Genomic DNA, 15,194 nt, shown 5'->3' on the forward strand with positions numbered 1-15,194 from the left:
AAGAATGAGGAAGTACTTCATCAGCGTCACCAACAGTCGGTGAAGTGACAGCTCCCCTGGTGCTAATATAACTGATTTACGAGGCCATAAAAATCTCCAGCAAGCATGCAAAGAATGAGGAAGTACTTCATCAGTGTCACAAATGGACAGTGAAGTGACAGCACACATAACCCCCATGATGCATTTTACGTCCTGGTGCGATTTGGGAGTGGACAGACAACGGGTTATGGGATTTGTAGTACTTTCAAACCCGTCGGTTCCCACAGACCACTGTGGTGCCCAACAAAGACCGATAAAGACCAAACTTGGCACACAGAGCCCCCATGACCCACTCTACGTCCTACTGCAGTTTGTATGTGGGCGGACCATGGATGATGGGACTTGAAGTACCTCCACTCGCTTGCCGAGACTGCTGAGATCCTCATCCAATGACTGATCAAGACCAATCTTGGGAAACACAACCCCCATGACCCCCTTTATGTGCCAGTGAGGTTTGGGGGAAGATGGACAATGGATGATGGGATTTGTAGTCCCTTCAAACCCTTCAGTTCCCACAGACCACTGTGGCCCCCAACAAAGACCGATAAAGACCAAGCTTTGCACACAGAGGCTCCATGACCCACTCTACATCCTGGTACAGTTTGGAGGAGGATAGACCACAGATGATGGGACTTGAAGTACCTTTCCTCACTTTCTGAGACCACTGCGACCCTCATCCAATGACTGATTAAGACCAAACTTGGCACACAGAGCCTTCATGACCCACTCTACATCCTGGTACAGTTTGGAGGAGGATAGACCACAGATGATGGGACTCGCAGTACCTTCACTAACTTCCTGAGACCACTGTGAACCATATAAATAACTGATAAAGACCAACCTTGATACACAATTCCTTTCTCAAATAATCCGGGCAGCGCCGGGACCAAAGCTAGTAAATAAATAAAATAGGCATATTAATATGTATTTCTATGAAACGCATATTTTGAAATACCCCAAATAAATACTAATATAGCAAATGTAAGTCATGAAGTTGGAAATTCATAGTTAAAACTGATGGGGCTCAAGCGCCATGAGCTTCAACCCTGACCTGCCATTTCCAAAAGTGAAATTGTGAATTGGCATAAAGAGGATTTCAAGAATTCGTAACAGGCCCAGATCCATTCAAAGGCCTTCATTCAAAGGCAAATCAGGCGACTCACCAGCACGGAATGGAGCCGGCTCATTTCCTGCGCTTGCTCCCGGAGCTGGCCCTTCAGGCTCTCCGTCTGCCAAGACACGAAAAGAGATTGAAATAGGACCACTATATATATTACTAATAATATATAATATAAAATAACAATTTGCGTCAATACCTAAAACAGCCACTAAGTGGCATGCAGGAAATGTTTCCTGCTCCTGGTTTTATTTCGGGACCCCATTTGGGGTCAGGATCCAAAGTTTGAGAAGCAGAGCCTTAACAAAAAGGTACACAACTAAAAAACAGATAAATAAACGAATAAGACTATTTGTGTCAATACCTAAAACAGCCACTAGGTGGCATTCAGGAAACGTTTCCTGCTGCTGATTTTTATTTCGGGACCCCATTTGGGGTCAGGATCCAAAGTTTGAGAAGCAGAGCCTTAACAAAAAAAAAGTACACAACTAAAAACAGATAAATGAACTAATAAGATTATTTGTGTCAATACCTAAAACAGCCACTAGGTGGCATTCAGGAAATGTTTCCTGCTCCTGGTTGTATTTGGGATCTGATTAATGAGACGCTGAGGATCTATATTTTATTGGTTTTATTATTTTATTTCATGTTACTTATGTTGAATGTTTTAATTGTTTTTATGTTCTTGCGGGCATCGAATCGTGCCTTTTGTAAACCGCCCTGAAGTCGCCCTCGGGCTGAGAATGGCGGTATATAAATATAGTAAATAAATAAATAAATTTGGGGTTGGGACCCACAGTTTAAGAAGCAGTGCCTTAAAGAAAAAGGTGCACAACTAAAAAGAGATAAATAAACTAATAAGACTATTTGTGTGAATACCTAAAACAGTTACTAGGTGGCATTCAGGAAATGTTTCCTGCTGCTGGTTGTATTCGAGATCTCATTAATGAGACGCTGAGAATCTATATTTTATTAGTTTTATTATTTTATTTAATGTTATTTATGTTGAATGTATTAATTGCTTTTATGTTATTGCGGGCATCGAATCGTGCCTTTTGTAAACATCCCTGCGTCGCCCTCGGGCTGAGAATGGCGGTATATAAATATAGTAAATAAATAAATAAATAAATTTGGGGTTGGGACCCACAGTTTAAGAGGCAGAGCCTTAACAAAAAAAAGTGCACAACTAAAAAGAGATAAATAAACTAATAAGACTATTTGTGTCGATACCTAAAACAGCCACTAGGTGGCATTCAGGAAACGTTTCCTGTGGCAAAACGTGCACAGCTACAAATATATAAATAAACTGATAAAGTCAATTTGTGTCTGTTGAGATTAACTTCACAATTCAGCAGCAGATCAGTTGCACAACTTCAGCGCTTTCCAGTAGCTTCTTCCTGCACAGTATTTTCAGTCAACTGCTCCCACAGCCTGCAGCCACGCTGGAACCTTTTACAGACACTTGAGCACATGCCCGGCCATTGTCAGTTTTACCACTGACTTTCCCCCAGTCTAGATGATATTACAGACTTACCACAGCACACAGTTATATCTTGTCTTAGCAGACAGGTTCTTTTAATTACATATAGCCTTCGACGAACAACATCACAGCACAAGGAGAAATATACACTGTACATGACTTCCTTATATACAATTCTTTTACACATAGCAATCACCGATTGGTTCCCAACTCATTGACTCAACTCAAACCCAGGATTACATCATTCACAATCACCTGGACTAGGCCAGAACACATTCCCCACATGATTCCCTATATACAGTTAATGCATGACTCAGCATTTCCAATAGAAGCCCATTAGCAATGCATGACTCAGCTATATTACATTACTATACATTGTAAAACCTGACAGTGTCAATACCTAAAACAGCCACTAAGTGGCATTCAAGAAATGTTTTCTGCTCCTGGTTTTATTTCGAGGCCCCATTTGGGGTCGGGATCCAAAGTGTGAGATACAGAGCCTTAACAAAAAAAGTGCACAACTAAAAACAGATAAATAAACTAATAAGACTATTTGTGTCAATACCTAAAACAGTCACTAGGTGGCATTCAGGAAACGTTTCCTGCTACTGGTTGTATTTCGGGACCCCATTTCGGGTCAGGGTCCAAAGTTTGGGAAGCAGAGCCTTAAAGAAAAGAGTGCACAACTAAAAACAGATAAATAAACTAGTAAGACTATTTGTGTCAATACCTAAAACAGTCACTAGGTGGCATTCAGGAAACATTTCCTGCTGGTGGTTCTATTTCTGGACCCCATTTCGGGTCAGGATCCACAGTTTGAGAGGGAGAGCCTTCAAGAACGGAAGTGGGGAGCCCTACCTGCGCGGCCTGTCCGCCTTCTTCCTCCGAAAGCCTCTCCTGCAGCGCGACCAGCTCCTCCTGCAGCTGCCGCTTCTCCTCCTGAAGCTGAGACAGCGACTCCAGCAGCCTCTGCACCACCGGGAGCTGGTGCGCCCCACGCAAGCTCGACCGGCCCCCGCCGAGGACCCTCCCGGCCCCTGAAAGGGAAGGAGACGGGGCGTCAGTGGGTCAGGAAGGAGGGTCTGCGGGTTGGATGGGATCGAAGGGGAGCAGCGTGGGATGGAACGCCAGCAGGACGCGCCATGGAAGGCCGTGGGAGGCAGCGCAGGCCGGGAAGCAAAGCCCCCTCCCCTCACAAACACAACCGCCAAGGCATGTTCTGGGTCACAACCCTCCTTTGAGACACACACACAATCCCAATTGGAGTCAAAGGAAGAACTACAACATGTCGAGATCAAGTCTGGGCCAACTAATACTAATATAATAATAATAATAATAATAATAATAATAACAACAACAATAATAACAATAATAATAATGCAATAATAATACTACAATACAATACAATAATAACAAAATACTAATGCTAATAAAATATAAGATTCCTCTCGCTTCCTGTTGTCTCAGCCCCGTTCTTAACTAGGAGTCATTTGCAAGTTGGATGTTTGCAACTCAGGAATGGCCTGTGTGTGTGTGTGTGTGTGTGTGTATTATAATAATATGATAATATATAACACAAATTGCCTCTGTGTGTGTGTTATAATAATAAAATAATACTAATATATAATATAATACAACAATAACATACAATAACAATAACAATACAATATCAATAATAATAATACAATATCAATAATAATAATACAATACAATAATAACAAAATACTAATGCTAATAAAATATAAAATTCCTTTCACTTCCTGTTGTCTCAGCTCCGTTCTTAACTAGGAGTCATTTGCAAGTTGGATGTTTGCAACTCAGGAATGGCATGTGTGTGTGTGTGTGTGTGTTATAATAATATAATAATACTAATATATAATATAATAATACAACAACAACAACAACAAAACAACAATAATAATAATACAATAACAATAATACAGTATCAATAATAATAATACAATACAGTACAACAATAATAAAATTCTTTGTTGTTGTTCATTCATTCAGTCGTCTCCGACTCTTCGTGACCTCATGGACCAGCCTACGCCAGAGCTCCCTGTCGGCCGTTACCACCCCCAGCTCCCTCAAGGTCAGTCCAGTCACTTCAAGGATGCCATCCATCCATCTTGCCCTTGGTCGGCCCCTCTTCCTTTTGCCTTCCACTTTCCCCAGCATCATTGTCTTCTCTAGGCTTTCCTGTCTCCTCAATAAAATTCTAGTACTAATAAAATACTAGATTCCTTTCGCTTCCTGTTGTCTCAGCCCCGTTCTTAACTAGGAGTCATTTGCAAGTCAGATGTTTGCAACTCAGGAATGGCATGTGTGTATTATAATACTATAAAAAAAGGTAAAGGTTGTCCCCTGACATTAAGTCCAGTCATGTCTGACTCTGAGACTCTGGTGCTCATCTCCATTTCTAAGCCGAAGAGCCGGCAATGTCCATAGACACCTCCAAGGTGATGTGGCCGGCATGACTGCATGGAGCGCCGTTACCTTCCCACCTATTGATCTACTCACATTTGCATGTTTTCGAACTGCTAGGTTGGCAGAAGCTAGGGCTGACAGTGGAAGCTCACGCCGCTCCCCGGAATCGAACCTGCGACCTTTCGGTCAGCGAGTTCAGCAGCTCAGTGCTTTAACCCACTGCGCCACCGGGGGCTCCAATGTAATATAATAATAGTAATATATAATATAATAATACAACAACAAGAAGAATAATAATACAATATCAATAATAATAATACAATACAATACAATAACAAAATACTCATAGTAATCTATATATATAAAAATGCTCTGTGCATAATGAGTGGCTTAAAAACAAAAAAAAACTACTGGGTCAGATGACCCCAAATTTGGCAACAGAACTCCTCACAATCCAAGGAGTGACCATCACTGGAAAAAAAACCCACAAAACACCTTTAAATTTAAAAAAGGAAGAAGACTATGTATTACTATATTAAAAAGACTCATAGAATAGACTAAGAAGGGACTCTACCATGGTATTGGGGGAGAACAGACAGGAAGGAAGGAGAGAAGAAAGGAGGGAGGGAAAGAAGGAAGGAATGAAGGAGGGAAAGGGGGAAGGAAAGAGAGAAGGAGGGAGGGAAAGAAGGAAGGAAGGAGAGAAGGAAAGAAGGAAAGAGGTACCGGAAGAAGGAAGAAGAGAAAGTACAAAGGGAAGAAAAAGGGAAGGAAAGGCGGGAAAGAGGTAAAGAAGGAAGGAAAGAAGAAAGGAAGGAGAAAAGGAAATTAAAAGTGAACAAGGAAGGAAAATGGGAAGGACGGAGACAAAGGAAGTAGAGAAATGGGGAGGGAAGGAAGGAAAGAGAGAAGGAAGGATGAAACCAAAGAGCGAAAGAAGGAATGAAAGAAACAGGCAGAGAAGGAAGAAAGGAGAGAAAGGGGAAGGGGAAGAAAAAGAGGGGAAGGAAGAGGTAGGTACCTCTCTTTCATAATAGTCCAGATATCTACCTCTGCTTCGAAAATTCTTACTATAGGCCACAGCAACGCGTGGCAGGGCACAGCTAGTAAAATATAAGATTCCTCTTGCTTCCTGTTGTCTCAGCCCTGTTCTTAACTAGGAGTCATTTGCAAGTCGGATGTTTGCAACTCAGGAATGGCCTCTGTGTGTGTGCGTATTATAATAATATGATAATACTAATATATAAGATATTATTCTTCAGCCCCGTTCTTAACTAGGAGTCATTTGCAAGTCGGATGTTTGCAACTCAGGAATGGCCTCTGTGTGTGTGCGTATTATAATAATATGATAATACTAATATATAAGATATTATTCTTCAGCCCCGTTCTTAACTAGGAGTCATTTGCAAGTCGGATGTTTGCAACTCAGGAATGGCCTCTGTGTGTGTGCGTATTATAATAATATGATAATACTAATATATAAGATATTATTCTTCAGCCCCGTTCTTAACTAGGAGTCATTTGCAAGTCGGATGTTTGCAACTCAGGAATGGCCTCTGTGTGTGTGCGTATTATAATAATATGATAATACTAATATATAAGATATTATTCTTCAGCCCCGTTCTTAACTAGGAGTCATTTGCAAGTCGGATGTTTGCAACTCAGGAATGGCCTCTGTGTGTGTGCGTATTATAATAATATGATAATACTAATATATAAGATATTATTCTTCAGCCCCGTTCTTAACTAGGAGTCATTTGCAAGTCGGATGTTTGCAACTCAGGAATGGCCTCTGTGTGTGTGCGTATTATAATAATATGATAATACTAATATATAAGATATTATTCTTCAGCCCCGTTCTTAACTAGGAGTCATTTGCAAGTCGGATGTTTGCAACTCAGGAATGGCCTCTGTGTGTGTATTACAATAATATGATAATGCTAATATATAACATAATAATACAACTTAATATCATAATATTAAAACGAATACTATTACAATACAAGATTCCTCTCGCTTCCTGTTGTTTCGCCCTGTTCTGAACTAGGCGTTGTTTGCAAGCCTGCCTGTCTCCGTGTTTGTGTATACTCTGTCCCAGGCCTGGGCAAACTTTGGCCCTCCCGCCAGGTGTTTGGGACTTCAACTCCCACAATTGAGCCCAAAACACCTGGAAGGAGGGCCGAAGTTTGCCCAGGCCTGCTCTAGACAATAATAATGATGACTCTGTATCTACATGCTGGAATCATGTGGTGCAAGTGGGATGTCTGTCACTAGGGGACTGCCTGTATTGGCGATTATTCGGAGACTCCTTGGCAAGGGCAGTGAGACCCGCGAGGCTACGAAGCGTAGCGTTGAAATGACAAGCATCAGTTCACTGGCACAAAGGAATGATGGGGTTGGGTGTCTCTGATCCGAAATGGAAGAGCACAGAGAGAAAGCGTCCCAAGCACAGCCATGATGTCCGGAGAGAGAGATGGCAAAAGGACACAAGGGGAGAGAAGCCACTTCTCCACCTGCAGCACATGGATGCATGCATGGCGGCCGCGCGGAGAGCGGAGATCAATACCACTGCAGCCACGGAAGGGGGTCCTCGCCCACACCGCGCGGGGTTCCTGTCGCCACAAAGCACCAAACGAGAAGAAGAAAGGGACACAGAGAGGAGAAGAACCCGTGACGTTGCCATTGAGGAAAGCGTCAGGCTGCGCAACCGGAAGCCCAGTCCCTTCGCCACACCACCGCCCACATGTCACACGGCCAGGTCAGGACGAGAAGGACCACCTACATCACAGAGAACTTGCAACACGCCACAACAGGGACTTTCCTTATGTCACCCTTCGTTATGTCATCCAAAATTAATATATATATTTGTGTGTGTGTGTATGTGTGTGTATAATATAATATAAATGGGTTCCTGAATAAGTACATACAACAAAAATACCACTTATATAGAGAGTAAGCAATAATAGAATTCAACAAGCAGTTATATAGACATGTTGTACTGTTCAATTTCACAGTGATGTCAAACAACATTGTGTAAATTTTGGTACAGTCTCTTTAGAATAATATCAAAACAATAATGGAATTCAACAAGCAGTTATATAGGCATGCTGTACTGTTCAATTTCACAATGATGTCAAACACTATTATGTAAATTTTGGTAGTCTCTTTAGAATATTATCCATGTCATAGCATTTGATGGCCTGGCAGTGCCTGGATCTAATCACCTCTCAACGAAAGTTTGCTCCAGGAACTGTCAGGCCATTATTTGCTAATCAAGGTGGTCAGTTGAAACATTCACACCTAGCTCCAGCAGACAAGAGTCCTTTGTCCCACCCTGGTCATTCCACAGATATATATAAACCCTTTTTCCTACTTCCAACAGACCTCACAATCTCTGAGGATGCTTGCCATAGATGCAGGCGAAACGTCAGGAGAGAATGCCTCTAGAACATAGCCATATAGCCCGAAAAAACCTACAACAACCCAGTGATTCCAGCCATGAAAGCCTTCGACAATACATTAAACAAGGACATCTAATCACCTCTCAACGAAAGTTTGCTCCAGGCACTGCCAGGCCATTTTGTGCTAATCAAGGTGGTCAGTTGAAACATTCACACCTAGCTCCAGCAGACAAGAGTCCTTTGTCCCACCCTGGTCATTCCACAGATATATAAACCCAATTTTCCTAGTTCCACACACCTAGCTCCAACGGACAAGAGTTCTTTGTCCCACCCTGGTCATTCCACAGATATATAAACCCACTTTCCTAGTTCCAGCAGACCTCACTCCCTCTGAGGAGGCTTGCCATAGATGCAGGCGAAACGTCAGGAGAGAATGCCTCTAGAACATAGCCATATAGCCCGAAAAAACCTACAACAACCCAGTGATTCCAGCCATGAAAGCCTTCGACAATACAATTATTATTATTATTATTATTATTATTATTATTATTATTAGAACAACAACAACAACAACGATGATGTTGGTAGAGGCTGAGCTTGTGCCTCTTCCTAATCTTGCTGACGATGCAAATTTCAGCCCTGACCTAGTTTTGCAAGCTTTGCAAGCTTGGCTTTGAACCGCGAGCGCATCACTTCAAAACCCATTTTCCTTTGATTGGCGGATGGAATTTTATTAGGTGCCTTTATTCCTGGGCTTCCTCCGCTCGGCAGGCTCCGAGATCTCAGCTCACGACGACGGTGCAATTAATCCGCTGCTGAAAAATTCATAGGGCGGTCACGCTAATTCCCAAGCGTGTTAAATGAAATCCAAGGCAGGAGCAAAACCAAAGCGCTGAAGCCAAGCTGCAAGAATCCCCTTGTTGAGGTGTGTCAATCATACACAGGGGCGGCTCAACCCTTACGCAAAGTAAGCATCCGTGGTAGAGTTGATGTTGCCCAGGGGCGCTCTTGAGGCGCTCTTGGGGGAAAATAGACCTTGACAGATGCAAGTTGGAGTTACTGCGATGTATAGTTCATCGACAATCAAAGAGCATTCTGAACTCCACCAAGGATGGAACTGAACCAAATAGGGCACACAGAACTCCCACCACAAACAGAAAATATATATCCGTGATTGGTTGGGGGGAGGGGGGGAGGCGCCAAAATACTGTTTGCTTGTTGTTGTTGTTCATTCGTTCAGTCGTCTCCGACTCTTTGTGACCTCATGGACCAGCCCACGCCAGAGCTCCCTGTCGGCCGTCACCACCCCCAGCTCCTTCAAGGTCAGTCCAGTCACTTCAAGGATGCCATCCATCCCTCTTGCCCTTGGTCGGCCCCTCTTCCTTTTCCCTTCCACTTTTCCCAACATCATTGTCTTCTGTAGGTGACCTCATGGACCAGCCCACACCAGAGCTCCCTGTCGGCCGTCACCACCCCCAGCTCCTTCAAGGTCAGTCCAGTCACTTCAAGGATGCCATCCATCCCTCTTGCCCTTGGTCGGCCCCTCTTCCTTTTCCCTTCCACTTTTCCCAGCATCATTGTCTTCTGTAGGTGACCTCATGGACCAGCCCACACCAGAGCTCCCTGTCGGCCGTCACCACCCCCAGCTCCTTCAAGGTCAGTCCAGTCACTTCAAGGATGCCATCCATCCCTCTTGCCCTTGGTCGGCCCCTCTTCCTTTTCCCTTCCACTTTTCCCAGCATCATTGTCTTCTCTAGGTGACCTCATGGACCAGCCCACACCAGAGCTCCCTGTCGGCCGTCACCACCCCCAGCTCCTTCAAGGTCACTCCAGTCCCTTCAAGGATGCCATCCATCCATCTTGCCCTTGGTCGGCCCCTCTTCCTTTTGCCTTCCACTTTCCCCAGCATCATTCCCTTCTCTAGGCTTTGCTGTCTCCTCATGATGTGGCCAAAGGACTTCCGCTTTGTCTCTAGTATCTTTCCCTCCAGTGAGCAGCCGGGCTTTCTTTCCTGGAGGATGGACTGGTTGGATCTTCTCGCAGTCCAAGGCACTCTCAGAGCTTTCCTCCAACACCACAGCTCAAAAGCATCGATCTTCCTTCGCTCAGCCTTCCCGAAGGTCCAGCTCTCACATCCGTAGGTGACTACAGGGAAGACCATGGCTTGGACTAGGCAATGGATCTTGGTTGCCAGTCTGATGTCTCTACTCTTCACTATCTTATCAAGATTGGTCCTTGCTCTCCTCCCAAGAAGGAAGCATCTTCTGATTTCCTGGCCACAGTCTGCGTCTGCACTCATCTTCCCGCCTAGAAATACAAACCCTGTCACGGCCTCCACGGTTTCTCCCTCTATTTTCCAGTTGTCAATCATTCTTGTTGCCATAATCTTGGTTTTTTTGACGTTTAGCTGCAACCCGGCTTTTGCGCTTTCTTCTTTCACCTTGATGAGAAGGCTCCTCAGCTCCTCCTCGCTTTCGGCCATCAGAGTGGTGTCATCTGCATATCTGAGGTTGTTAATGTTTCTTCCAGTAGTTTTCACCCCAGCTTTGCATTCATCCAGCCCCGCACATCCTCGCATGATGTGTTCTGCATACACGTTAAGAAGGTTGGGTGAGAGGATGCAGCCTTGCCGGACGCCTTTCCCAATCTGGAACCCGTCTCCTGTTCCATGGTCAGTCCTGACTGTGGCTCCTTGGTCCTTGTACAGATTCCTCAGGAGAGAGGGAAGGGGGCTTGGGATGCCCATCCCGCCAAGAACTTGCCACAGTTTATGATGATCCACACAGTCCAAGGCTTAAGAAGAGTCAATGAAGCAGAAGCAGATGTTTTTCTGAAACTCCCTGCCTTTCTCCATTCTCCAGCATCCGGAGATTGGCAATCTGGTCTCTGGTTCCTCTGCCTTTCCTAAACCCAGCTTGTCCACCTGGCAACTCTCGCTCCATGTCTTGCTGGAGTCTTCCTTGCAGGGTTTTAAATATAGCTTTTAAAAATTTCATTGCTTTGACATTGCTTTGTTTTAAATTGTCATTCAACTGTGTGGTTATTAGCTGCCTTGGGTTTCCAATATAATTATGATAATAATAATAATAATAATAATAATAATAAGAAGAAGAAGAAGAAGAAGAAGAAGAAGAACAACAACAACAACAACAACAACAATAACAACATGTAACATTATTTTTTTGTTCCTGGGGTATAAATGTCCTAATTAGTTCTACCCAAAAATTATGAAGAAAGTATATTAAACTGCAAAAACTTTGTCTTTGCAAAAGGGATGTCCTGCTACAGCATGTTGTATTATATCATATCATAATAGATACTATATCATATCATATTGATATTAATTATATTGATATTTATTATTATACTCGCTTGGGTCCCCAGCATTGCCCGGGTTATTTCAAATAGTCATTTTTTTAATTGTGTGGGTGAACTACAACTCCCATCATGCCATGCCAGGTTACTTAACAATTTTCATGCTGGGCAAGTTTGCTCTAGATGCATCACAGGTGGAGTTCAGTGTGCTCTCTGGCTGTAGGGTGAACTACAACTCCCACTATGGTGAGCCAGTCCCCTCAAACCCCTCCAGTAGGTTGTGTCAATCATGGGGGTTCTGTGTGCCAAGCGTGGTCCAGGTCCATCATCGGTGGAGGTCACAGTTTCTCTGGTTGTGGGTGAACTACAAGTGTGGTCCAGGTCCATCATCGGTGGAGGTCATCATCGGTGGAGGGAGTTGAACTACAACTCCCAGAAAGGAAGCTGTGGGAGTTGAAGTCCAAAACACCTGGAGGGAGGGCCGAAGTTGGCCCAGGCCTGAGCTATAGTGGACTTGGAGCCCAGCATTTGCAGAAGGACCATATAGAAGAAGGGCATTGAGGGACACATGTGCTTCACAGCAAAGGAAACCGAGGGCAATCCCAGAGGTGCACTCCCACCCCTGACATACTGTTTCCTCCCTTCGTTGTGGCGGCCCCTCACTCGCTGTTGGGTTCCCTACCTTTCTTAGTCATCGCCTTCTTCCCATCTTGGCTTCTCTGTCTCGCTCTCGTTTCGTGCAAAGGGGAGAACGAGAAAGACACTCCAGAACAAGAGAGAAAACCCTACGCAGGGATCTCCTCCTTGCTCCGATGTGTCTGGACAAGCTCCGGCAATTAGAAGAACCAACCTGCAGATTTGTCCTGTTCAAGCTTATGGAGAGAGCGCAGAAGAAGAAGCACCAGGATCAGCACAAACGGCAAGAGGCGGAGGCAAAAGGCAAGAGATCCTCAGAGCCAATGTTTAGAAGAGAGAGAGGTTCCAGGACTTCCCTTGATCCGGACACTCTCCTCCTTGGGATGCAGCCCAAAATCTCATTGGGTTTTCAAGCTGTTGCGTCACATTCTTGGCTCAGGTTCAACTTGTTCTCCACGAAGACTCCTAGATCTTTTTCACGTGTGATTCTATTCTCGAGCCAAGCATCTCCCATTTCATTGTTTTCTACCTAAGTGTAGTGTCCTACATTCATGTGGTAGTTCAGCCCATGGTTGTTGCCGATATCGATGTAAATGAGGAAGGGGATCATGGGAACTCTGGGCCTGTGAGCCAACATGAAATTTTAAGTCCTGAAAATGAGCAGTCAGTGTCTCCAGAAGTTGGGAGGAGGAGAGCGACTACTCCAGAAGACAGGATGCAAAAGGGACCTCAACGGATGAGAGAGTGGATGGGCCAAAACTAACACAACGAAGTCTTGCCCTCCACTTTGGGGCCTTCCTCTCCACTTCCTCTGCTTCATCCCCACTTCACCCTGAGCCTCCCACGTACGAAATCTGCAAAGGACAAGGACAAACCTTGCAACTCAAGGGCACAAAGAGGGAGGAACGTCAGACGCCACTTGGCCCAGAGAGAAGGACTAGCTTCGCTCCCTGGTTTCTTCTCTTTGTGCCCCCGACTCCCTCCCAAAGCGAGGAAGGGCCTTCTGTTCCGAATCCACAAAGGCGAGGAATGGCATGGCTCAAAGTCCGATCATTGTCGGGAGCTCACGTTTCCATTGCAGGCCCCATATAGAACGCGCGCTCCCTCTCGCCCTCGCGGGAAAAGCAGCTGCACATCAAGCGCAAAAAGGCTGCACGGAACGTCAACGTGAGGTTTTAAGTCCTGAAAATGACCGGTCGGTGTCTCCAGGAATGACTCCGAAGAGAGGCTCCCCAGACAGTCCCATTGCTCTGGCTTCTCCCCTATTGTCATTGCAGAAAGTGTGGGAACACATGAGATTGTTGTTTCTTCCAAAGTCACGCAACAACCCCCTGTTTAGAAGGGAATGCTCAGAATATTACAAATGGTTCCGTGTGTTTTCATGTGCACATCTTTTACAGAAATATGTCTCAAGACGTGCATTCTACTGAATGTCTGTATGGTGATGTGTTTTGAATGGTGTGGTGCCCCTGCTTCAAGTCATATAAGGCAACAACAACAACAACAACAACAACAACTTGGTATCTTCTACATATAGGTTCTGGAGCAATATAATGATGAGGAGTGATAGCAGAAGAATAAGAGGAGGAGGAGGAGGAAGAGGAGGCGGATAAAGAAGAGGAAGAAGAAAAGAAAGAGGAAGAGGAAAAAGAGGAGGAAGAAAAGAAAAGAGGAGGAAAAAGAGGAGGAGGAGGAGGAAGAGGCAGAAGAAGAAAAGGGGAAAAAGAGGAGGAGGAGGAGGAGGAGGAGGAGGGGGAAGAGGAAGAAGAGGAAGAGGAGGGGGAAGAAGAAAAGAAAGAGGAAGGAGGACGAAGAGGAGGAGGAAAAAAGAGGAAGAGGAATAAGACGGGGAGGAGGAGGAAAAAGAGGAAGAGTGAGAAGAAGAGGAAGAGGAGGAAGAAGAAAAGGGAAAAAAGATGAAGAGTCAGAGGAGGAGGGGGAAGAGGAAGAAGAAGAAGAAGAAAAGGGGGAAAAGAAGAGGAGGAGGAGGAGGAGGAGGAAAAAGAAGAAGGAGAGGAAGAGTAGGGGGAAGAAGAAAAGAAAAAGGAAGGAGGAGAAGGAAGAGGAAGAAGAAAAGAAAGAGGAAGAGGAGGAGGAAGACGAGGAGGAAGAAAAAAGAGGAAGAGGAGGAAAAAGAGGAAGAGGAAGAAGAAGAAGAGGAAGAGGAGGAGGAAGAGGAGGCGGATAAGAAGAAGAGGAAGAAGAAAAGAAAGAGGAAGAGGAGGAAGAAAAGAAAAAGAGGAGGAAAAAGAGGAAGAGGAGGAGGAAGAGGAGGAAGAGGAAGAGGCAGAAGAAGAAAAGGGGAAAAAGATGAAGAGGAGGAGGGGGAAGAGGAAGAAGAGGAAGAGGAGGGGGAAGAAGAAAAGAAAGACGAAGGAGAGTAGGACAAAGAGGAGGAGGAAAAAAGAGGAAGAGGAAGAAGAGGAGGAGGAAGAAGAGGAAGAGTGAGAAGAAGAAGAGGAAGAGGAGGAAGAAGAAAAGGAAAAAAGATGAAGAGGCAGAGGAGGAGGGGGAAGAGGAAGAAGAAGAAGAAGAAAAGGGGGAAAAGAAGAGGAGGAGGAGGAGGAGGAGGAGGAGGAAAAAGAAGGAGAGGAAGAGTAGGGGGAAGAAGAAAAGAAAAAGGATGGAGAGGAGGAGGAAGAAAAAAAGAGGAAGAGGAGGAAAAAGAGGAAGAGGAAGAAGAAGAAGAGGAAGAGGAGGAGGAAGAGGAGGCGGATAAGAAGAAGAGGAAGAAGAAAAGAAAGAGGAAGAGGAGGAAGAAAAGAAAAAGAGGAGGAAA

The 15,194-nt window shown here is 44.7% G+C and overlaps 1 protein-coding gene across 2 annotated transcripts in view; it reads right to left on the reverse strand.

The window, feature by feature from the left end:
- Positions 1–15,194, reverse strand: part of KIFC3 (kinesin family member C3) — a 76,253-nt gene that overhangs the window by 33,266 nt on the left and 27,793 nt on the right. For both annotated transcript variants that reach the window (XM_067470920.1, XM_067470921.1), the window contains exons 3-4: positions 3,495–3,673; positions 1,203–1,268 (exon numbers count right to left, since the gene is read on the reverse strand). In XM_067470920.1, coding sequence (XP_067327021.1) covers positions 1,203–1,268; positions 3,495–3,673 — 245 coding nt within the window. The remainder of the gene's footprint in view (positions 1–1,202; positions 1,269–3,494; positions 3,674–15,194) is intronic.

Source organism: Anolis sagrei, chromosome 8 (assembly GCF_037176765.1).
Source record: "Anolis sagrei isolate rAnoSag1 chromosome 8, rAnoSag1.mat, whole genome shotgun sequence".
In the NCBI taxonomy this organism is placed as follows: Eukaryota; Metazoa; Chordata; class Lepidosauria; order Squamata; family Dactyloidae; genus Anolis; species Anolis sagrei.